The 23,265-nt window shown below is 41.2% G+C and overlaps 1 protein-coding gene across 1 annotated transcript in view; it reads left to right on the top strand.

Moving 5' to 3' along the window:
• The first annotated feature begins 3,086 nt into the window (after positions 1-3,086).
• LOC121335838 (opsin-5-like) overlaps positions 3,087-23,265 on the top strand; it is a 29,542-nt gene continuing 9,363 nt past the window's right edge. Inside the window, exons 1-2 of the mRNA XM_041404372.1 lie at positions 3,087-3,207; positions 11,284-11,489. Coding sequence (XP_041260306.1) covers positions 3,087-3,207; positions 11,284-11,489 — 327 coding nt within the window. The remainder of the gene's footprint in view (positions 3,208-11,283; positions 11,490-23,265) is intronic.

The following is a 23,265-nucleotide window of genomic DNA, read 5'->3' as shown; positions in this document are numbered from 1 at the left end:
GGCTTTATTGCCCTGTTGTGTCCTAATGCGGTCTTTTCATCACTCCCTTTAGTCAGGCGTCCTGAGACATCCGTCATTCCAGGAGCTTCCTGGCTCCTTTACCTCGCGGCAGCACTGCCCCGAGCGCCGGGCTGAGCCCCGAGCGGTGATTTTAGGGCGGCCGTGGCACAGGGCCTGGGCCCCGCCTGCCCCGGAGGTCTGCGGGGCGCAGGCCGCGGCAGGGCTGGCGTGCTCTGTGGCTGATCCCAGCCAGGGCTCGCTGCTGTGCCCCCAGAGCTGTGCGCCCTTCTCCCGGCTTGGCCTGGGCCCCGGAGCAGCCGCAGCTCTGTCCCGGCACGGGTGGGTGCGTGTCCCTGCTGTCCCTGCTGTCCCTGCTGCCGGGACAGGGCCCCGCGGGGAGGCACGGCTGAGCCTGCGGCAGCAGAGCGAACGTGTCCCAAGTTCGCATTGTTTGTGTCCCTTCTGCGGACCCAGCCTGAGGGAAAGGGGCGCTATAGGGTCCTTCTAGGGCGGCAGTAACTATGGCTCTCTCAATGAGGGTATGGTTACTAACTGAGCATGGCTGCGGACGTCGCGCCTCCTCGTGCCCCGCCGCATGCCCCTTGTGGTGACAAAGTCGATTTCTGCCCCAGTGTGAGAGAGGCGAAAATCGCCCTCCCTATCGCTTGGACTCGCCAGCCAGCGGTAGTCTCACGATCGTGCTGAAACAAAATTATTGGCACGGTTACTTCGCTGTTGCCCAGGGCCTTGTCCACGGGCTTGAGCTGGACTCAGCTGGCAGTCTGGGAGAGAGCCAGCTGCTGACTTTTACTACTCTCACTTGGACTGTGACTTGTTATTTTTCCGGTTCTTGCGAGGGTGCAATCAATGGCTTTGAGATTTATATCGACAGCCACCCAGACTGACCCCTTGGATCTGAGGGTCAGAGGTGCCAAAGTTCCATCTTTACCCTCTGTGCTCAGGGAAGAGGGTTTCAGTCTGGTATGTTTGGAGTCTGTAAACTCCGCTTTTGCTCGTGTGGTTGGAGTCCATCTGGGAATTGTTTGGGAAAGTTTGGCAGAGCTCCCTGAGCCATATGAGACCTTGCCATTTGGGCTGGTTCGGGATGATTCTGAGTGTGTGGCCACAGGCAGTGAAGGGCCTAAAACACCTGAGGCTCTTCTCGGGACCAGTGAGGGCGGAACAGCAGTCAGGAGTCCTGTTGTGTCTGTCCCTGACAAAAATCCATCTTGTCCATGCTGTGCTACTTGGTTCACTCAGATACTGGGGTTGATTGACCATCTTAAGAGGACCCATGGGCAGAGAAGGGTCATCTTTAAATGCTCTTAATGTGGTAAACAAAATCTTTAAGTACCACAGTATTGCTTGTCACGTCTCACGATGCAAAGGGAAGGTGTGTGTGGTTCCAAGGGGCAAGTGGATCTATGAGGTGTGCCAGCACAGTTTTTCTGCCAAGATTGGCCGGGGCCAACACAAGAGGTTAATGCATCCTCTTGTGATGGAACGGATTGTTGCCTCGCATCCTAAGGAGTCATCAGCGAGGGGAGCCCACAAGAAGGTGTGAGGGGGAAGATGCTGAGGCTCTTCTGGTGTAACTGGTGGAGAGGTTTGCCGGTAGCAGAAATATCCAAGTCCTTTTTTCACGTGCCTTCTCACAGTCACATCTCTATCAAACACAGTCTATACTATTTGTCTGTACTACCACGGCATTTCAGTTTTCTTGTCCTTTTATAGTACTGCCCATAGCATATGCTGCTCTAATCCTGTCAAAGCACTTTGTGAAGATAGTGAAGGCACTCAGGGATAATCTCCGTGAAGCCACTAAATTGGTCACCATTAAAGCACTGAGAGACATGAAACTAGGCTCCTGTAATCTGCAGAGAGAGCCTTTCTCTCCTTTGGAAGCACGGTCACCTGCAGACCCACCAAATAAACCACAGCAGTTTGCCAAGCCTCTGTTCTTCACTGGAGGATGACACCAGAAGGAGGAAGGAGAAAACTGCAAGTTAATCAAGGTATTAATCACTCCCAGTGTGTGAAGACTGGGGTGGGGGGAAAACAGTCATCAAAAAGGGTACTTAAGCACTTTGCTACTCCAGATGAATTAACTTAGAGTCAAGTTGTTTAGTTATGACTCCAACCTGACTGTTAAGAGAAGCCATATCTAAATTACAATCACTGATACCTCAGAAAAGACTAAAAGTATACCTGGCTGACTCAAATCCCATGCACTTCAAAAAACAAGATCTCATTTTTTCAACAGTATGGGAAAAATCATTACAATCACTGATACCTCAGAAAAGACTAAAAGTATACCTGGGTGACTCAAATCCCATGCACTGCAACAAAACAAGATCTCGTTTTTTCAACAGTATGGGAAAAATTCCACATCATACTTACTCCAAGACTGCAGGGTCCCTAGCAGTCTAAAAATATGATCCAAAGTACTTACATTTTTTTTAACCAGTACTGGAAATTACCTGCATTTCTTTTTAAATTAACAACTATCCTGCTAGTAAAGTAAATTAATAGATTATTTTTTCTGCTATGTTAAAGTTACATTCTCAGGTGGTGACACCTCCCTGGATTTTTTTTCACTGTGCCATTTTTTAAAACTTGTGTGCAATTTTTCCTGAATTTCATTTGAACTAAAATTCCACTCATCTTCAGTGAAGAAAAAATGATGAATGTACAGCTATGTAAGCAACATATCAGTATGCTGTGGGTGTGCCTGTGAGCCTGTACGTTGTGTGGTGTCACCTTATTTTAAAGAAAGTTGTCTCTTCTGTCATACACACACTCTTCATTAGAGATTTTTGCACATAGCAGTAATGAGGATACAAGGAAGTCTTCTGTCTTGTGCTGGCCACAGGTTCACAGGCTGTATTAATAGATAGGATTAGTGAAAAGAATAGGTCAGAAGGCTGCAAAGCTTCTGTCCCTTGAGATTTCCTTCTTTAAATCATTAGTCTTATTGAGAGCTCCCTTGAACACAGTGAGCAGAAACTGAGGAAAAGCCTGGAACCATTTTATTCACCAAGATATTCTGGGGAAGGGTGATTTCTGCAGCAGAAGCTCCACTGAAAATGTCTGTCCAGGTTTCTGCACAGGCACCCTGGAGGAACAACAACATCAGTTTTCTGACCAGAGAGGCAGCTGTAACAGAGCAAGGAGAGACCATCATAGGTTTCTACCTGTTGGCTTTAGGTAGGTATTTGGCTTGGGTGTGAAAGGAAACTCTTAAATAGATGTTATCAAATTCAAAGTGATTCATTTGGGTTTTATCCCTAAAGGAACAGGATGGTAGAAAATGTAATTTTTTCTTCAGCAATTGTAAGATCAGAGAAGTACATTTTGCTTTTGTTAAAAAGAGATCTATAATCAATGCAGAAATCTTGAGGAAAAATATATATTCAAGCCTGTAAACTTTCAGCTAGTGTTCATTAAGCTTAATATGTGTGTAGATAAAAGAAGTACCTTATCAGAAGTACATGTTAATTCCATGTTTTCTTGTGTTTTAGTAGCATTGAATAAATTTTCCCTGATTTTCAGAGTTGTGGCTGTTGACAGTCAGTTGGCATCCTACAATTATCTTCTGGAGAGACACAAAATGTATTTTGTGGTTCTCAACTTTAATTGTTTGTCTTGCTTTAAATGCTGGATGCATATAGAAATTGACTTCTTCAAATAGAATCTAAGAAAGATCTAAGTACCAGAACCTTATCCTGTGTCACAATACCAAGTGTTTCTTTTAGTTCTGCAGGAAGACAGCTATAGTAAATGTATAACAGGGATTTGAAAATGGCACTCGGTATAAATGCACTCTGATACCACTGTAATTTTGGTTTGTTTGTTTAAATATTGTCTATTTTGGGTAGACTTATTGCCTAACACAAGGAAATTTTATGAAAGTTCAAAGAGTACAAGCATGCTAGGCAATAAAAAATTTCAACTATAGGACCTCACAGAAAAATAGAAGAAAATTTAACTTTTATTTAATTTATTCTTCTAAACAGCATGTACATGTTGTTTCTGTTTTTAAATGATTTGTCTAACTGATTTTTTTATTCTTAACTTATTACATATTTCAATTAACTTATTAGCCCTCTGCTTACGTTTGACAAAGGCTTGTGGAAGTTAAAATGTTAAGTGCTAAGTATTTTAATATGTTTACATGAGACTTTCTTATTCTTGTCTCTAGAAATTGAGGAAAGTTGTGCTTAGAACAAAACCAGAGATTCTAGTAGGAATATATATGGCTTCTATTTTAGGAGAGTGGCTGTAAGGTAAATCAGAGGTATTCAATTTATCCCCACTCTGTTCACATCTGCGTATCCCCTCATGAATGGCTGGGAAATGTCTGCACCATCAGCTAAAGAATTAAGCAGTTGCTTAAGACTAGAAAGAACATCCTAGGTCAGCAAGGCCAGTCCCCTACAGAGACAATGCATAATCTCATTTACACAGCTATTATGCTCTCTCATATAACTGGCTGGGGGTTTTTTTTGGTGTTATCACTCTTCCAAAAGAGTATCACCTGTTCTGATTTTGTTTCCCTGTTGGATAGGAGCTTCACCTGAATTCTTAGCTAAAGTGATCACAACAACTTTATGCAATTTTTGGTCATTCCTTTTAATTGAAATAAATTTTTGCTTGTGAATGACATCCTATGGCAAATTTATGTTCCTGAAGGAACAATCATACTTTGAAGTCTACCTCTTTATTCCCATATTAAGCAATTGGGGGAATTTTATTTTGTTGGTTGGTTGATTGGGGGGTAGGGGATAATTACATTTATTTATCTCCTCTCATAAGATCTTGTCCCCTGTCATCCCAGCAATCTTATAGCCAGGACTGAATACAGCATCCAAACAGTGTCTTGCCATCACTATTCACATTCATATTTACCCTCTATCAACTCTTCTGATCCCTCCCAGTATTGCCTCTACATCACACTGGTAGTTCAGACTTCTTCCACCAATCAACCAGCGGAAATGTTCTCCTCTGCTGCTTCCTGGTAGTGATCTCACATCTTCTAGCAAATATCTAGGTGTCTGAGCCTTTAGACTACTGGGGTTTGATTTCTTCAGATCCTTCAGCCAAGCTTGCGAGTACTTTGCATGTCATAGCTGCTGGTCTTGAAACTTACCTCAAGATTCAAAACTTAAGTTCCTTTCCTTGCAGAGTATGTACATCCAGCAGGAGCACTACTCCAAATTAAGTGTAGTGTAGATCTGATTAAAATTGATGGATGTACCTTTTGGAAATGATAACTTTTGAAAAAATCTGTTAGTTATACATAAATCAGGAAAGTCCTAATTTCTTTTCACCTCAAAGGTTCTACTGTCACAGTTCTGCAAGCACTAGCCACAGCAATTTACAGTTATCAGTTTTATTTAGTTATCAGTTTTATCACAAATAACTCATTCTATCAAGATGAGTCACTCATCTTGACAGAGTTCATGAATATCCAAGAGCCATGGTCTAACACCTTTTGCTGAGATAAGACCTCTGTGTGTCCCCTCCTGGAAATTCTCACATGTGACAGGTAGCACAGCTGTCATTTGTGACAGACAGGATACTGATGCATGCGTTGTACGTGGTACAGCAGCCAGGCAGTTCTGGATCCAGGTGAGGGCTCCTCAGCACCCTGCATGGGAGCCTGAGTGCAGTGGTGTAACCTGTTGACACCACAAGCAAACCAGCAGGAAGCGTGCGGTACATTTTGCAAATGCTGATGGACTTTGGGATCACTGCGCTGCTTATTGATACTCAAGCCACTGTTCCATCGTTCTCCTTGTTAATGCTGTGGCCAGGGGATCAGCAAAGTGGGAGGAAGGTGCAATGCCCGTTCACAGCAGTGATCCACTCTTAGAGGGACTATCTGCAAGTGATAGTAACTGCTGTGTTACCCTGTGCTAGGTCACCTGCGTCAGCATCCTCTTTCTGAAGGCAGCAGTCTGATCCCATCCTTCCCTTCAGTGAGATCAAAACTGTCTCCAACAGACAGGTGAAAGCTTGTCTTGCTGCTGGGATTACATCTGATCCTTTTTGCCTATGCCATAAGTGGTGCAGTAGTGTGGAAAATCCTTGTACATTTAAATTATGAGGTACAATTTAAAAGCACTGCCCACTGCTGCTGGCTTCTAGACGTGGGGAATAATATAAAGCTTTTTTTTTTGCTTTATTAATTATTAACTGGAATTCTTAAGTGGGGTTGGGGTTTTTTCCTGCATTTATCATAATTTGTTCTCTGTTTAGTTCCCCTCATTTCACTCTTAACTGGTTAGAGTAAATACGAGGCATAAAAGGAAATTTTATGTCAATAGGAGAGAGTATTTATTAGAAGGCAAATTCTGACATTTTGTGAGTGCTTCCTTCAGAAAGGTATGCTGAGTGCATTACCAATCCCGTCAGAACAGACCACAAGATCCAAACATGCCTTTAAAAGGCACACACTTCTGAATGGTAATAGTAAACTGTTACTTGACAAGTGACAGAATGAGTGTAATTTTGGGATTTTGTTTGACAGATAAATCTGAGAAGGTGGGAAAGGAAATAAGCTATTCACAGAACATTCATCCCCAAAATGATTGCATTTATTGAACAAATAATCTGTCCATGCTTTGTCAAGTCTAAAACAAGATGACTCTTTTCCTTCCTGCCAGAACTGGCAATATGCCCTGGACAGGATATTGTGTGTGTATAATTGGCAGCAAAGACTGAAAACAGAGTAGGGTCACATCACAGTTGCAATAGTTAATGACAGCTTTGCAAATTCTCTGGGTTTTATCACTGTTTTAATTAAAGTTTTCTGGGCAGAAAATCTTTTGCAGCAAGCCTCTTCTGATAGGCATTTATGCTTCTGCATGTGTAGTTGTGTAAGTAACTGATTTCATTCATGCCTGCTCTGCATTAAGGTGCTCAATCCAATTTCATCCTAGAGGAAGATTATTTGCTGAGAAAAGAGCTTAGTTTGTCTTGTGACACTGAGCCTCACCTTTTGCTCTCACTTCTTGAGTTCTTCCACTTCAGGCTTCTTATATATTTTAAACTGCATATGGCTGAGTTGTAACAACCATTTTTCTATTTCAGTCTTGCCAGGTTTTACAAGTAAAGGCCATGCAACAATGTCTAATGAGAGCAAGTCTAAGTAGAAGGCATAATAACCTATTTTGGCTGGGCACAGGTGAGCTAATCTATTGGAAATGTGGATGACCAGCTCAGAGCTATCAATTCACTTGTGCCAAATTTAGTTCTATGGAAACAATGTTAGCAATGAAACTGTATGCAGCCTCAGGTGCTTACTGCTTGTTCAGTGGTGATCTCAGGTACATGAGAAAAAAATAGGGCATGTCTGAATGTACAGGATGGAGTGATTTAACAGAGAAATAGTTTTAAAATTACAATGTACCTTTTCAATATTCTGAGTTAAACAATCTCAGTGTTCCCAGTTGCTTTCAGCAGAAAGATTTTCAGTCTCCCTAGTCACTCTTTCTGGCTACTTTTCTGGTGCTTTCTTTGCATGGGCTGGTGGGCATCACATTGACACAGGAGTTTGTGAATAGCTGAAGGGCTGCCAAGCAAGCTGACTTTCACCAGCTTGCTTGGCAGCTCTTCTATCCCAAGAAATCATGGATAACAGCACCAGATTCCCTTTGTGGAGTGCTTTTGACATCTGTGCATTAAAATGCTCTCTTGGAGAGTGTTATTCCAGGAGAAGGATTACTACTGAATTATGTAGGGGTGATACAACATTTTTTATACTACTGTCCATCCAATTCCTCCTACCTCACAATATTTGCAAAACTGCTGAAGTATTTCCATATTATCTGTGTATTTTACCACATCAGGAGATCTAGCATCTCTCTATTGAACCACTCAAGTCAGGCTGTGCTTATGGGAAGGATGTGGTGATCCCTCTCTGAACTTTATGCTGGGTAGCAGTGCTCAGTTTCTACCTAGCTGCTATTTTTTTTCTCTCTCGCCACATTTTGACCTCAGTTGAAATCTGTCCTTTTTCCCCAGGATTGCCTTAGTATGCTGGGTTTGGATTTTGGAGTTGGTTGGGTTTTTTCTGCATACTCTTACGAGTGAATATTAGTAACAGCTTGCCAAAGATGGAACAAGTTCCCTCAGTTGTTTCTTTTCTGTCTTCTGTTTTACTGAGATGACACCTGGTAACATGGAGGCACTCCAAAGTTCAGAGGTTTCTTTCTAAACTCTTCGTCTACCTCTGATGTCCCCTGAGGCACACACCACCTGAAATGCAGTTGAGGAGATCTCTGCCCTCACTGAGAGTGTCAGTGCTATTGCTCTGCTTGCCTTGAATTTTCAACAGTCTTCCCTGTGATGCTGTCAGGGCTTGGGGGAGGAAGGGAGAGGGGTTGTTTGGTTTGAGCTGTTCTTTTGATTGAGGTGATTTTCTGTTTTGGGATGGTCTGTTTGGGGTTTTTTTAAGTCAGTCAGTCAGTCAATACAGGCAGCAACCCAGACTAGCTCATGTATCTGTTATCTGATGGCACAGAGATCCAGTGTCCCATAGTCACTACTCGAGTTGACAGCACTTTTATGTGACCACTGACTTTGTTATTGCATGGTTTACTAAGAATTTTTTTTTTTTTTTTTTTTGTTTTTTTTTTTTGGTTGGTTGGTTGGCTTTTTTTAATCTGAATTAATGTGGTCTACTACCCAGACAAACCACTTTAAGGACTGGAGATGCCAGTGCAGGTTCTCCACTGCTTTGCTTTGCTTAAAAGTACTGTGCCTACCTGCAGAAATAGTACTTGCTCTGTAACCTTATCTCCCTCAATGCTTCCCTCATCTCCAACCTCAGTTTGTGAACGTAGTTCCCAAAAATTATCACAAGTACTGTGTCACTCTCACCTCTCATTGCCCTAAAATTTGCAGTGTTTTTTGATGTGATGTTTTGCTCAAGTTCTTCCTTAAGATGCTTTAACTGAAAACTCCCTTACCCTCCAGGCTAGGGGGAATTTTCTTTGTATATTCCCAGGAAGGGCAGGTGTCTGACACTGTGAGGGTAGCCCTCCAATCCATTGCAATGCACTGGCAAAATTTTTCTTTTTACGAATGAGGTGCCATTTTATTTTGTCTGCCATTTTAGCACTATGTCTTGATATGGACAGGGAAAATTATTTCATACCTACTGCCCTGATAACTAACTAACCATGCAGAGGGTAGAACCAACATACACAAACAACACAACTCCCATGTTTGCTTTGCAGGCTGTTCTCGTTCCTTCCCAAAGCCTTCCTCCCCCACTGCCCTGCTCTGCCTATTTATAGTACCTAGACTCAAACAAGTCAGAAAATCCCTGAGTTAAAGTGCATGCAGTTGTTCAAAATCAGACTTGATTAAGAAACATTGTCACCTAGTGGCCAGAACAAGATACATTTATTATTGCTGATCTTGTAACAAGATATATATAGAATGCGTGTGTGTATCTCAGTGTATCACCACACCAGTGGTTATTTCTGATCAATACCATAGGCTGACATTTCAGCTCTTGCCAGTTCAAATACTCTTCAGTAAACCATGTGCATTTACTAAACAAGGTAGAACAGCAGAAGCTTGGCAATGCTGCAAGAAGCTATTAAATGTAAATTGCTCTACAGAAGTAGTTCACAGAGCCATAGAGAGGCTGTCCCATCAGCCACTTTCCTCCCATTCCAGAGTACCCAGAGCACCTTACCAGGAGATATATGCTCAGTCTCTTTCTTTAAGGAACATGTGCCTTGGTCTTTTGCATTTCAGCTCCTGAGACTCCCACACGGCCTGGAGATGGAGAGGCAATTTTCTCCCCTCCCTTCCTAGCCACAGCAGCCTGGCAGTGAGGTGCTGGATTCTTGACATTGACGAGGCGCTTCCTGAAGGAAGGCAGCTGCCCTCTTGCTACAACATGAAACCTAGCACCCATCTTTCATAGCACAGACTCCTTTGAGTATCCAGAGATGCTGTGCAGAGCCATCACGTCTCATCCCTCTTTATTGTGTTTGTTCATCTCTTGCTGGGTCAATATACAGCATCCTTATTCTGGGGTATCTACTGTTTGTGCCTGGGCAGAGGACTCTGGGCCAGCTCTTTTCTCCCTCGCCTGGTAATATTGTAACCTGGCATAAGCCACCAGGTGTTGCATTCCTTATCCTGTCGCAGGCAGCAGACACTCAGAGGTCATGTCTTGCTCTACCTTGCCAAGGTGAAGTGAGGCCACCAATGTCAGAAGTGGCAGAGCTGGTTTGTGGGATAGAAGCAGGAGCCAGCGGGGAGCCAGGGGCTGCCTGACCTGCTGCTCAGCCCTCCACCCCCTTAACTGGCTAAGCCACATTTTCAACAATGAACCTGACACTTACCAATATACTTGCTGTTAAAAGTCATTAATCTCTACACATCTATGTAATTTCAAAAAGTGGGATGCAAGCCACCAGGGTCTTGCACTGAAGGGCAGAACAATAGGTGTGGACATTTGGAAACTCTAGGTCTCTCCAGCAGAGTGTCTGACTTTCACCAGCTTTACAGTTATCTCCCTTGTGTTTTGCTCACGTATTTAGACGCATACAAGTCTGGCATCTCTCTTCCTGGAGAGTAAGAGAAAATGCAACTTTCTGTAAAATTAAATAAAAGAGACTTCGAAGTTCTATTCCAAACATTCTCTTCATATGGATTATCATGTGCATTACTAAAAAATATTCCCATCTGGGACAGACTTTGCTGCAAGGAGATCCTAGATTGTTCCAAGAGAAGAAACCTAGTTGTATTAGCTGCACTTTTCTAAGGAGAACTGATAAAGCAGCCCTCTGGCTACGTACATGAACTTTCTGTATCCATTATCATATATGAGGAACTCAAACAGCTGCAGATTTTGGCAGATTGCTTGTAGTCTCTGCTCCACTCTACCAATTATTCTTCTTTCCTATTTTCCCAGGTCTAACACTTTGAACCCTTAAATGGCACATCTTCAGAAGGTACAGCAGCAGCTCTTTGTGTTTGTTCTGTTTTATTGCTGCACTCAATTACTTACTTTCTCCTATTTCTGAAATGTACCCAGCTGCTCAAAAGGGTTTCTTGCATAGTTTTCTAGTGGATATTGGGCTAAATATACTTCCAATGGAACAAAAGGGAATTTTAGAAGATATGTGATACATTTGCACACTCAACAGTTTCTTTCTTTATTTGCTTTTTGATTTCATAGAATCATAGAATGGACTGAGTTGGAAGGGACCTTAAAGATCATCAAGTTCCATGAATTTAATTTTTTTTTTCCAGGTTGGTTGTCTTGGTTTGGAAACAGCATTGTGATTTTTGTCCTTTATAAACAAAGACATCTTCTGCAGCCCACCGACTACCTCACATTTAACTTGGCAGTGTCAGATGCCAGTATCTCCGTGTTTGGTTATTCACGGGGCATCATTGAAATCTTCAATGTCTTCAGAGATGATGGATTCATTATCACATCGATATGGACTTGCCAGGTAAGACTGGATTACATTTAATTAGACAAAAGGGGTGTGGCTATTTCTGTGGGTGTGTTGTATATAAATAACCAGAGAGCACCCAAAGCAGGTAGTCACTAACCTTTCCAAAGGAGTGTGTTCACTTTTGTAACACTTATAAATCCATGCATTTGATTGGTGCTTCACCAGTTTTCCATGGGTTTTTTTTCCTGTGTATTCGCAACAGTTCTTACTAGTTTGGTGGTTTTTACTTCATGTCAGAGCTCACGCTCATGTTGGAAAATCAAGGCATAGGCTGTGCTTGTCTTCAGGTCACCTGAAGCCAACCTGGTTGTTGCTTTAAGACAATGTTAAAGTGCCAGTGTCAACTCCTGCTTGACAAGGCGTGTAGAGCAAAGTCTCCACACAGCATTTAGGCATAACCATACATTTTAGCACACAGTGTTTTGTACTAAGTCAGTTGTAACTCTTCAATCACATTTCTAAACTCTTGGTTGATTCATTGCCTGTGGTAGAATGAGTGATTTAACTTTATGGCACAGTTATGATCTTGGAGGCAGCTCTTTGTTGGAGTACTTGGAAAAAGTTATTACTATTAATTCCAAAACATACCTGTGTGGGCAGAATATAAATGCACCCCATGGACAGATAGGCACAAAGCTGGCTCACTGGTGCTTTCAGCAACATCTGTGAGAAAGATTATACTCTGTTTCATCAGGGAATCAAAAATCTGAAAATGACAGGATAGCCTACGGCAAGGTGTAGGAAAGATCATGATGCAGGAAAAGGGAGAGAAAAATAATCCTCTTTTCTTGGAGGCTTGGTTTTTTGTTTAAGGAGGAAGTTGAGCTATTGTGCCACATAGATGAAAGAATATTTACAGGTCATGTCCCCTCCATTTCAATAAAAAGGTTCTGTTTATGCAGAGAGGAAGACTTTCTGTAGGAGACTGATTAACCTAGGAGCTATAGCTTGATCTAAAAAATGATTATTTTATTATTTAAAATCTATCTCTATAGTCATTTGGCAGAAAACAATTTATCAAAATGAAGCTAATTATTTCCTCAGCAAAATAGCACTCTAATGAGATCACCTACAGTTGCAGTCTAAGGTCTGTTGAGCAGAAACTCTGAATTTTTTCATTAATGGAAGTCATCAGATAAATAAACACATACCCAAAAACTGTAAGATTCACACACATACTCAGAATTAAACAGATGCATATTTCCCCCCCTCTTTCAAGGAAGGTTGGAGTTGACTGAGAAAGGAAAGGTAAAATCTGCATCTCCAAGTTCAGTTCTAGCTTTGTAGCAGATTTCCTGTGTAAGACAGGATAAGCTATTCAGTGTGAAATCCTGATCCTAGGTCAGTGGCATAACTTAATGCTTACTACTCACAAGGTTGAAAGAAGTAACATTGAATGACCTTTCTGCATTCCTACTCCAAGCTTTTTCAGAGCCCTGTCTCTACTGTGGCTCCTTTTTTTGGGCTGTAAAAGCCAGCACACAGAGGAATTGGCAAGTAATGGCACACTGTCTCTGCATCTTGGTTTGCATGGGAACTTCAGCAGCCTTACAGATTTCTTTCATGATGCTTTTGCCTGGGAATCCCTCTTCGGCTGACTTGGAGCTACTAAGTCTTGTTATGATGATCTGACTTTTTTTTTTATTTCAAGGTTTAAAAATATTGGGATAGAGAGGTTCTTGAACTTTATGATATGGATGTGTGATTAATCTTGCTGTACGTGAACTGCCTTTTCAAGGGGAGAAGTGGTCCATAACATTTTTAGAGTACAGATATTTTGTTGGTCAGTCTGTGTTAAGTAACTGGGTTTGTATCTTCTTGTTTTAAACAGTATTCATATGTAAAGTTTGGATATCAAGCAAAGTTTTAAGGTATTGGGAACCAAAGACTTTGTGCAGGACACTAATAATGCATTGGCTTTTCTTGATACTGATTTGCAAAACATTAAAGTTTCTGCTTTGGTAGTTTCTCTGTAGGCTCTAGAGGGTAACAGTAACCATTCCAAATATTAATTGATACTGTTATTAATACTAATTAAAATGAATGGTAATCTAGAAAAGTCAGTTTCTGCTTTGAATTAAGTTTGGATTTATTGTGGCTTGTTGTGTGGCCAAGCTGGTTGTGGATTGTTGAGAGAACAGCATGTAGGATTCCTGTTTCCACTGAGAATTTGTGCTGTCTTGGAGAACCTCAAAAACATGTGTAAAGCCTGACATCATCTTCTTGATTAATAAACTTGACAAAACAGAAGCCAGTGATGAAAAAATAGGTTATGGAAATAGAGTGGCTGGATTCTAGTAAGAATATTGTGCAGAAATAGCAGGAAACTTCTGTGCATAAAAAAAAAAAAAAGTGAAATCTTCCATTTGTGTGTAGGTAGCCATCTCAAAGGTAATTCTGAAAATGTTTAATTTTGAACAGCAATAGTGTTTTGATTGCTTCTTGTTTTACTAGAAGGGGTCTCACAGGTAGAACATGAGGAATGAGGACCTTTGTGCCATGAAAGCGAAGCCCATGCTTTCTGTCAGGACCAGCTGAAGTCAGTGTCTCTGGCTCTCCTCATGCACTCAGGCTCCTCTGCCACCTGGGTGGCACTTTGCAAACATGAGCATGGCTCTTTCCTTAGCATGGCCCGTGTGTTTTCCCTTACTTGGTTTGTTTTGCTGAGTCCAGAGACAGCCTTATTTGGTTTTCTGTCACTGTCTGGTTCACTACACATTTGCTCCTATTGATCAGTTTCTGCTGTCAGGAATGCTTAAGAAAATTTAATTTTCCCAAGCTAGCCTGTCATTTCTGTTTATGAAGAAATTTCATGAGCTCACCTCACTTAATCCATCTAACTATTTTGTTTTCCTCTTACTCGGGTCTCCTTCTGTGCCCTCAGGTAACATTCTTCAGCATTAAGGTTCACCATCCTTGGCTGCTATGGTTGAAGGGAGTGGGGGAAAGACAGACAAAGAGTACTTCTCTCAAAACAGCCTGGTCTTTGAAAACTCTCTGTAACAAAAGATGTGTCTCCAGCTACCTGGACAATCTCACTTCATACGTGCTGAAAGGGACAGAAAAGAGTTCTGTTCACCTCCTCTGTATGGAAGAAACACTTTTCTTTCTCATGCCAAACATTATTTTTTGAGTCTGACAGGGCTCTTCTCTCAGGAATGAGGTTACATGGTACATCTGTATCCAAATGCTGCCTCTGCTCTGTACAAATACAGTTTTCCAATGGTGCCTTTTGGAATCTGCCCTCGCTTTTATACCTCTACTCTACCACTGTCTCATTCCTGAACTGGACAGAGGAAGGACAGTCAGTCTCTGGCACATGCATTTTTTTAGCCTCTCCTGGTATGATCAGTAAGTAAACTGGTTCATATGGTGAATTTCAGGTCAGGGAATGTAACCCAGTGACTAAGAACCATCTGTTCCCCTATTAACCATATTCCTAGTGAAAAGCTATCTCAGAATATGTTTTTGTCCTTCACATTTTTTTTTTTTATTTGTATGTTCTGCTAAACCAGAAGTTGCAGTGAAACCTGTAAGTAACATTGTGTGCAAATGTTCATGTAGAAAGTAGAGAAATATTCTCAACAGGCAAATATGGCTTCTACTGAACTTTATCTATCAAATGACAAAGTTTTTCTTGCATTTTTAATCACGTGGCAAATACAACAAAAGATACAGATTTCAGGAGGCCTCTAAATACAGGGAAAGGATTAGAACCTATCTGAACAGAGGCATTGCAGTCATGTCTGAAAACAAGAATGGACTATGGAGTGCCTTAGAATTTGAAATTCTTCTACTTCATAATCCTGGTATTTCAGTTTAAATTAGTTTCCAGTAGTTCACTTTTCTAAGTTTTTAAATTATTTTTCATAATGCAGTTTATTTAAACATTAATTTTTCAAACACTTAAAGGTTTTACTATGAGGATCAAGAAAACTGACTGCCCTTACCACGTGCTCACTGTGTAAGCATAGGCTTCTTTTAAAACACATTTCTTATTTCTGACTGTTTCTTACATGTAGGATGTGTCTGGGCTGTGCACCCCAGAACGCAGGGTGGATATCTCCAGGTCACAGACATACCCCCCTGTCCCTGATGTGCTGACTGACACTGTTACCACAGATTCACTCACCCCAATGTCAGCCTAGGTATTCCCAGTCTGTCTGGCCAGCCAGATGGTGCCAGAGCATTCCCCAGCAGATCTGTCTCTGCACAGAAACATCCTCTGGAGCAGCCATTTTTTTAAAAAAAATTCCACTTTGAGGTATTAGTGAGCACCAGCGTAGCTTGTGTGACAGGATCCAGCTCACACTGACTCTGTCCCTGCAGCCTGCTGTCACCATCACAAGGGCCAGCCTTCCAGAACCTGTCTCAGCCTCTCAAAGCTGCTTCATGTTGTGCAGAATAATAAAGACACTGAGGGGAGCAGAAGAGAGAGAAATTACTGTTTCATCCTGTGGCTGGGTTTGCTACAAAGCAGGGAGGAAATCTGCTTTTGAATCCTGCAGTGCTTTCATGCTTCACGCAGCGCTTCTTTACTCTTGTCTGGCATATCCTGGACAGGAGCACGTGGCAGTGTGGTGGTCAGCAGCAAGCCCCACACTGCACACAGGTACTGCTCTACTCTGTAAGCCCTAATATACTCATGCACCGTTTCCCTGACAGCACCAAATCTGTGGAGTATGGGCATCCCAAAACAGCATGGTGTGACCAGGGAGTCAAAATTATCTGGAAGCAACCAGACTTGGTGTGTATGCATTGAGGTGTAAGTGGCCCACAGAGGTCTGGGATTTCTTGCACTTTAGCAGATTTTCCAGATTATGGTGGTGTAGCTGATCAAGTTGCCATCTGAAATCCCAGATAAATAGGGATGTCTAAGAAAATCTAAATTAGATGTGCAAAATCCGTGTTTTAACAATGCTGCTGTTGGACAAGGAGGGTTCCCTTCCCTCCAATGGATGTCTGACACTAATGTAGGGAGCCTCTTTTAGTCTCTAGCCCCAATATTTGCTTTAGCAATTGCTGGGCACCCCCTTATAATGAATAGTCCTGGGCCTGTGTTCCAAAGCGAATCCAGGTCTCCCACAGAGTCCGTGGGGGTAAAGGGGGAATGGGTCAGCAATCCCTCTGCTTTTTGCAGTGACACTGATCATTTTTGAAAGGCCTTGTACAGTTAAGGGAAGGAAATGGCTGTGAATACCAAGGAATCACAATCTTTTGTGTTGAGAAGTAAAATGTGAAAAATCAAGCAGAGGGTGAAACATGTCCATCCCCTTGTTCTGTTGGCTCCCTTAGGAGCCTCATTTGCTCACCAGCTTTGCCACCTTCAATCTAGGAGCAGAGCTGAGAGCCACAACCCTCCTCTCTGCAGGCAAGTGACCAAAGCCTGCAAAGCTGAGCACATTGGCCCTTGCTGCTTTTTGGAGATTCAACTTCCAGCCACTCCTTCTTGCTAGCACCTAAAAAACTCCAGTATTTTGGGTGCTATTAAATATCTAAGGCTTTCTCATGGCATTCTAAGAAATAATGTCCACCTTTTGTAAAAATTAGAACTGAATACCTGAAACACCAAAAAGAAAATTGCAACAGTAAGAAATGCTGAGAAAAGTATGATGAAAACACATGGGCTCTTTTCAGAAGTTTTGAGGGCAGGGCTTTTAATCTTGAATAAGTTATTTTGTGTTTTATTGATAGTATTTCCTTTCTCACAACATGCATTTATCTCTTTCCCCATACATAGATTGTAAAATATTGCTAAATCTTTTCTGAGGAGAAAACAGAGGATTAATACTTTCCTCTTTTAAAAAAGTCTTGTGTAAATTGTCTGATAAATCAAAAATTCTAAAGGCATTTAGGTTCTTATAAACAGAGTAAATTTGGAGCACATTTATTTCTGTTCATTTAATATAACTTATCAAACCAACCAATTGTTTATGTAGCTAGACTATTGACTCTCTTGAATTGGTTAGTGATTTTATGTGTTTTATAAATATCAAAAGAATATTACTTTGTGTGGAGTGGTACTCCCTCACATTCTGGGGAGATGAGAGACCAGTGGTAGCTCCACAGTCCATGTGAAGTGCAGTAATAAAAACAATGTCAGACGGAAAAGACCAAAATTAAACCTCACAAGTTTTCTTTTTTCTACCTTCCCAGTACAGCTGCTGGGGAGATTACTGAGGACAGATAGCCACTACAGCCAAGTGCTTATGTATTGTTTGTCAGGCTTGTTTCAGCTTAACCCCCCCACCCCTCCATTCACATTGCTCCATTCTCCATTAATTTTTTTCCTTCACTTTTTCTGAAACAAATTTGTATCTCAATTATGAACACTGGAATGTATCCTCATTCTTGTTTCCTTGCCTACCTGAGATTTGGATACTGAAATATAAAGTTGCAGAGGTAGTAGTCATCCCTGTATCTTTATTTCTGATCTGCCTTCATATAATCTAAAGAATGTATACATTGCAGTCAAAGAGGTAAAGGCAACTCCTGTAGACATCTGCGAGCTGAATTTTAATGAGAAAAATACTTCATCTGCAGGGAAGGGGGAAAGACTGCCTTTGCACAAACAGAATCATTAGCAACATAGAAGATCATTTCAGTGTAACTAATGTGACTTCAGGGAAGTTCCGCCAGTTTTCATTAGTCATGAATTCTCCTTCATTTTCCTCTAAATGAGTATTTCTGCAGTCAATTGTGACTAATTAGGTAAGTTATATATTTGGTAGTGAAGATTTATGAATGCCCAAACTATCTATTTCCTTGTTTAACAAGTCTGACGTAGCCCCTGCTGTGACACCCAAGCACTGTGTCAAACCACACACTGCTGCCTGGATTGGGCATTCGTTGCCTGAGAGTGATCCTACAGAACCAGGAATTTACAAAGCCTAAGCTTTCATTTCTGTACTTACTTTTCCTCCCAGAGGGCTTTGAAATACCCTTTTCTTATTTCTCTGTATGGAAAATAGTAGCCTTCCACATCCTTCTCTGCTGATGTCTAAGACATTATATATTTTCTTTCAAAAAATGCTGTCTGTTGCTCCTTCATCATTCAAGATCTTCTCAACACAGGGCAACAAATAATATTCTTCTGACTCCTCTCTGTGCACCACATCCTTTCACTGGCTTTTAAGCAAAATTTCATCTGAAATTAAAATATCACTCTGATAAAATTTGTAAATACCTTATATAGCTCTATCTCACATGTACTCATCTTCTCTATCACAAAAAATTTATTCCAGTAAGTGAGTACACTGATAGTACATAGGAAACAAATCAGGTCCTGACCTAGATCTTGTGCTGAGTGAATCAATGACAAGATGACTACTGCTTGCAATGGGCTGTATATGACATGACATGCAGGACTTCCACACCACTGTCCCTGCAGAAAGGGATGACGTTGCACTTGATGGGTTTCCAGATTGTTCTTTAAGGCCAAGGATAAACTACATCTTTTATACTTCCTTCCGCAGGACTTCCACACCACTGTCCCTGCAGAAAGGGATGACGTTGCACTTCGTGGGTTTCCAGATTGCTCTTTAAGGCCAAGGATAACTACATCTTTTATACTTACTTCTATGCTCTCCCTGGTCTACTAGGACTCCTTGGAAAAGCTTGTGACTCTCCTGTTTTTTTGGTACAGGATCCAGAGGGGGCTGATAAACTACATCTTTTATACTTCCTTCCATGCTCTCCCTGGTCTACTAGGACTCCTTGGAAATGCTTGTGACTCTCCTGGTTTTTTGGTACAGGATCAGAGGGGGCAAGAGTATTAACCTAAGAGGAGATGTGCTAGTAGCCATGCAGCTTTTTCAGGCTTTCAGGAAAATAACATATTCCTGTCTTGGTCACTTAAAGCTGAGCTGGTACCATCACTAACCTGCCCTGCCTTTTGCCTAGGACCTTCCTGAGCAGAAGAGCAAATTCATTTGTAGGCATTCAGCAGTCAGAGATGTCCTTGTATAAACCTGAGGGTGGCTATGTAAGCAGATTCCTTCTTGTTGGGAAGCAGCACAGAGGATTGTACTTTGGAGAAGGTGTAGGGTCACTTGTCTCTGGGCTGGCCTGGCAAAGTCCATAAGCATTGGTACCTGTGATTCCTTTGAGGTGTGTAAACCTCAAGAAACATTTAACATGATATTCTGAAATGGAAAAGAAAGTACTTTAAAAAAAAAGATGTGCATGGATTTCAGTTATCTACAGGCCACATCCTTGCCTTTTATGGTAATGTAAAGATGAGACAGGTGACTCTTCTTTTAACTGCATATTTGTTTGTTTGTATTAATGGTGATGTTGACAATAAACAAGTAGACTCTGAATTAACGTCACTACAGTGGAGAGGAGTTTTGGCTCAGGCCCACTGAAAAGAATTTTACAGTGTAGCACACACATTCCCAAAGGACAATGCTAGATTTTCCTATCTAGTGCTTCTTAATATCCCTCTGCACTAATTCACAGAAGGACAATGGCAATTCAGCATTTAACCTGAATATGGGAATCTTTCCATTGTGTCTGGATCATCTGGTGGTATGAACTACATGCTCCCCATTTATTCTTCATGAGGGGACATGAGAGGCATAAAACCTGCCATGATTCCATGGCATCTACCCAGAGCTAGAAAGCAGGTGTGTTACCAAGCATTTGGAGATGGAGTATTTGAAGTAAGATTATTATCTGATGAGTCTGTGTAAGGAAATTCAGCAAGAAATTTCTATGTGTTCAATTAATGCCGTGCCCTCAAGGGCATCCCCACCAGTGGTATTCATAGATGTGCTTCTTGATAGGGGCAGGCACAACTAGGAGTAGAAATTGTGGCCTGAGAGGCTGCAACTACAGTAGCTAAAGGTCAGCCCAAAGTGTATCTTGAACCTTAATTGATTAACCTGGTAGATGAAACTGGGTTTCCCAGGTTTACTAAAGCCAAAACTTGACCTGCGTATATTGACAGTGCCACTGAACGTACATTAACTATATAGTATAAGTAGCATAATTACATATCTGGACACATAATAGTACAGTCTAAATACTGCATTCATATTTTTTATCTTTAGAATATATACCAGCCACAGAAAGATTTAATCACTCTGTGAGTGCAAAATACTGAATGTCTGATTCTCTCACTTAATGGTTTAAACTCTCTAATCCTGTAGCATATTGATTCTCATTGTTTACTTATACATGGAGGGGCATTTGTGTCAGAGCCCTCTAAAGGCTTGGGTTAATGCCATCTCCTCTGTGTGTAGCTATCCTTGAAGCCTACTGAGATATTTTATAAGGCAGGATGCAAACACACCAGAACAGTGTCCCATGAGAAAAAGATGTTGTGGGCACTGTAGCAAATGGTAAGTCTCTTTCACCTCCTATACTGTAGAAAATCTCAAAGAAACTGAGTGCTTTAGGAACACTATGCACTGTGGGTTTTAAGTAGTCTTTTGTGAAGACTAATTTTGATTACTGAACTCAGTAGTCCTTCTAGAACCTCTGTGACTAAAGAGTTACTGTAGTCCAGTTGACACATCATAGTATATTTGAGAGATGGAAGAATTATGTTGTCATCAGACTCAAGTGGAATATTTTTGCATTTACTTCAAACATTAAGAAATTGTTAAATTTAAAATTAAGGTTTTTATTTTAAAATATCTATTCCAACGTATCTACAATTGCTTTTACTTATGTGTTTCTTGAAGATTGATTTAAGTGCTTTTTCATTTCTTGATGTTGAATGAGGTTTATTGCCATTATCTAATTACATTATGATCTCAGAATAATCTGATCTGTATTAAAAAATAGTAATTCTGAGAGAGCTTATTGTGGCAACTTTAGGTATATGATGTGGGCAAATAATCCCTGTTTGAAGTTTATACTTTTCTTTACATATTCATTATCTCATTTTCAATAGAAGAAAAATACAGGATGCCATGGTTCTGAAGGGAAGCAAATGGACTTTGGGAAATTGCAACAGATTTACCAGTTGGCCAGAGGAGGGAGTGAGACAGCCTTTGTGGCTGGTGAGATCAATGTTTTGGCCCAAAGTGAAAAGTTATAGCTATTTTGGCAATCTGCTTTTGTGCAATTAAACCTTGATTAATCCGATATTATGAACAATAGGCTATATTTTTCTCTGCTTTAAATGAAGACAACCTTTATGGATCAGAAGGGATTCATAAGTATTAAAGGTAGTAAAAGTGAGGCACACCCAAGCTCACAGCTAAAAATTTCATAGTGCATTAGGGATTCCTAACTCTCTCTGTGTTGAAGCAAATGAATTTGCATGCAGTAGAAGCTCTATGTATTGTGGGTCGTAAATAGTGCTCCAAGAGCATTAGTGAGATTTAAAGTCAGGCACAAGTACAAAGCAGAAAAAACCACAGTTTTTTCCTCAGTTGTGTCTTAGCTTCCAGGCAGCATAAAGATAATGAGCACCTTCCATGCATATCTGTATAGCCAAGGGAGTAATGCTGGTAGAGCACTGAGAGAAAGCTTTTAAAATTACTAATCTACTCCTGCTTCTTAATGGGTAGAAAGGAAAGCTGGTGTTATTAAAATTACCATGGAATCAACGTTGTGTTTATGTCAGAATTCATTACTGCCTGTTAACACTGCTGCTATTTGATCAAAATTAATAATAGGAAGGAAAAAATTGCATTAAACAAAAATGGAAGAAGTATTATGACCATGGAAGGAAGGAGATGGCTGGGGGGTAGAATAAAAGGAAAACCAGAACTGTGTAAGGAGAAGAGCATCAATATTCCAAAGTAATTAAATGTTATTTACTACTCTAGTATTTCCTTGGCTGTCATTCCATATATCTTTAAAGAAGCAGAAAACTGAAATTATCACATATTTTTGTAGCATGCAAATATTAATCTCTGTCTATAGAAATTGGGACTATGTTAAAGCAGTTTTTCTCGTGTTACCTACTTGGGTGCCTAGCAGTTGCCTTGCTACCTACAGTCAGTGCTGTCTGTTCAAGATCAGAAAAAGTAGCAGAGATCTTTCCTCCAAATCTAGTAGGTGTAAGCTTGAAGCAAATTGGCTGTATCTAGAGGAAGATCCCTTGTTTTCTTCTGAGGACATATGTCTAAGTGACAATGATATAAAAGTGTTGCAGCATTGACAAACTTGATGGGAAATGGTTTATGCGTAGTAGGGCTCAAAAGCCACTTGTTGCCAATAAAAGTCTGGGACAAGAGTGGTCTGAGCATCATGCTCCCAAAGCAGCCTGTTGGATGGTCTCTTGTTGTTAAATGTTCCAGATGCTGTGGCTCCTGTATGGGCTGTTCTGCAGTTTGAGAGCCACCATTTACCTGCTTTATTCATTTCACCCAAGCTCTTGTCATCCCCAGAGCTCCCTCTGCTTCGTAATGTTTCCCACTGTCACTGTTCCCAAGCCACCGAGCCTGTGGCCAGCATGGGGGCAGTGACAGCTGCCCTGGGAGGCTGCTGCCACTTAGCCACTTACAAACCATTTGGCCCTGGCAACGTCTCTGGTGGCAGCCCCCACACCTGCAGAAGGTCTGATGAAATGCTGGTATGAAATAGTATGCAAACAAGATGTGGTACTGAAAATGGCTCAGTCCTATGAACTGTGTTGATTTAGATAAAACTGCGGGGTTTTTTAGCAAGGCACCACTCAAAAGAAAACATCTAGGCTTTTCTTTCTTATGGTGACAGCTCCATCTTAAAGGCCAAGAGTGTATTTTTACCTACCTTACTTTTTACCAAGAGTGTATTTCTACCTTCCTCCCTTTTTGGTGTGCTCAAAGGC

The sequence above is a fragment of the Onychostruthus taczanowskii genome, unplaced genomic scaffold (assembly GCF_017590055.1).
Source record: "Onychostruthus taczanowskii isolate IOZ18803 unplaced genomic scaffold, ASM1759005v1 scaffold21, whole genome shotgun sequence".
NCBI lineage: Eukaryota > Metazoa > Chordata > Aves > Passeriformes > Passeridae > Onychostruthus > Onychostruthus taczanowskii.
The sequence above is the reverse complement of the archived record's forward strand: the minus strand, read 5'-3'. Positions and strand labels throughout refer to the sequence as shown.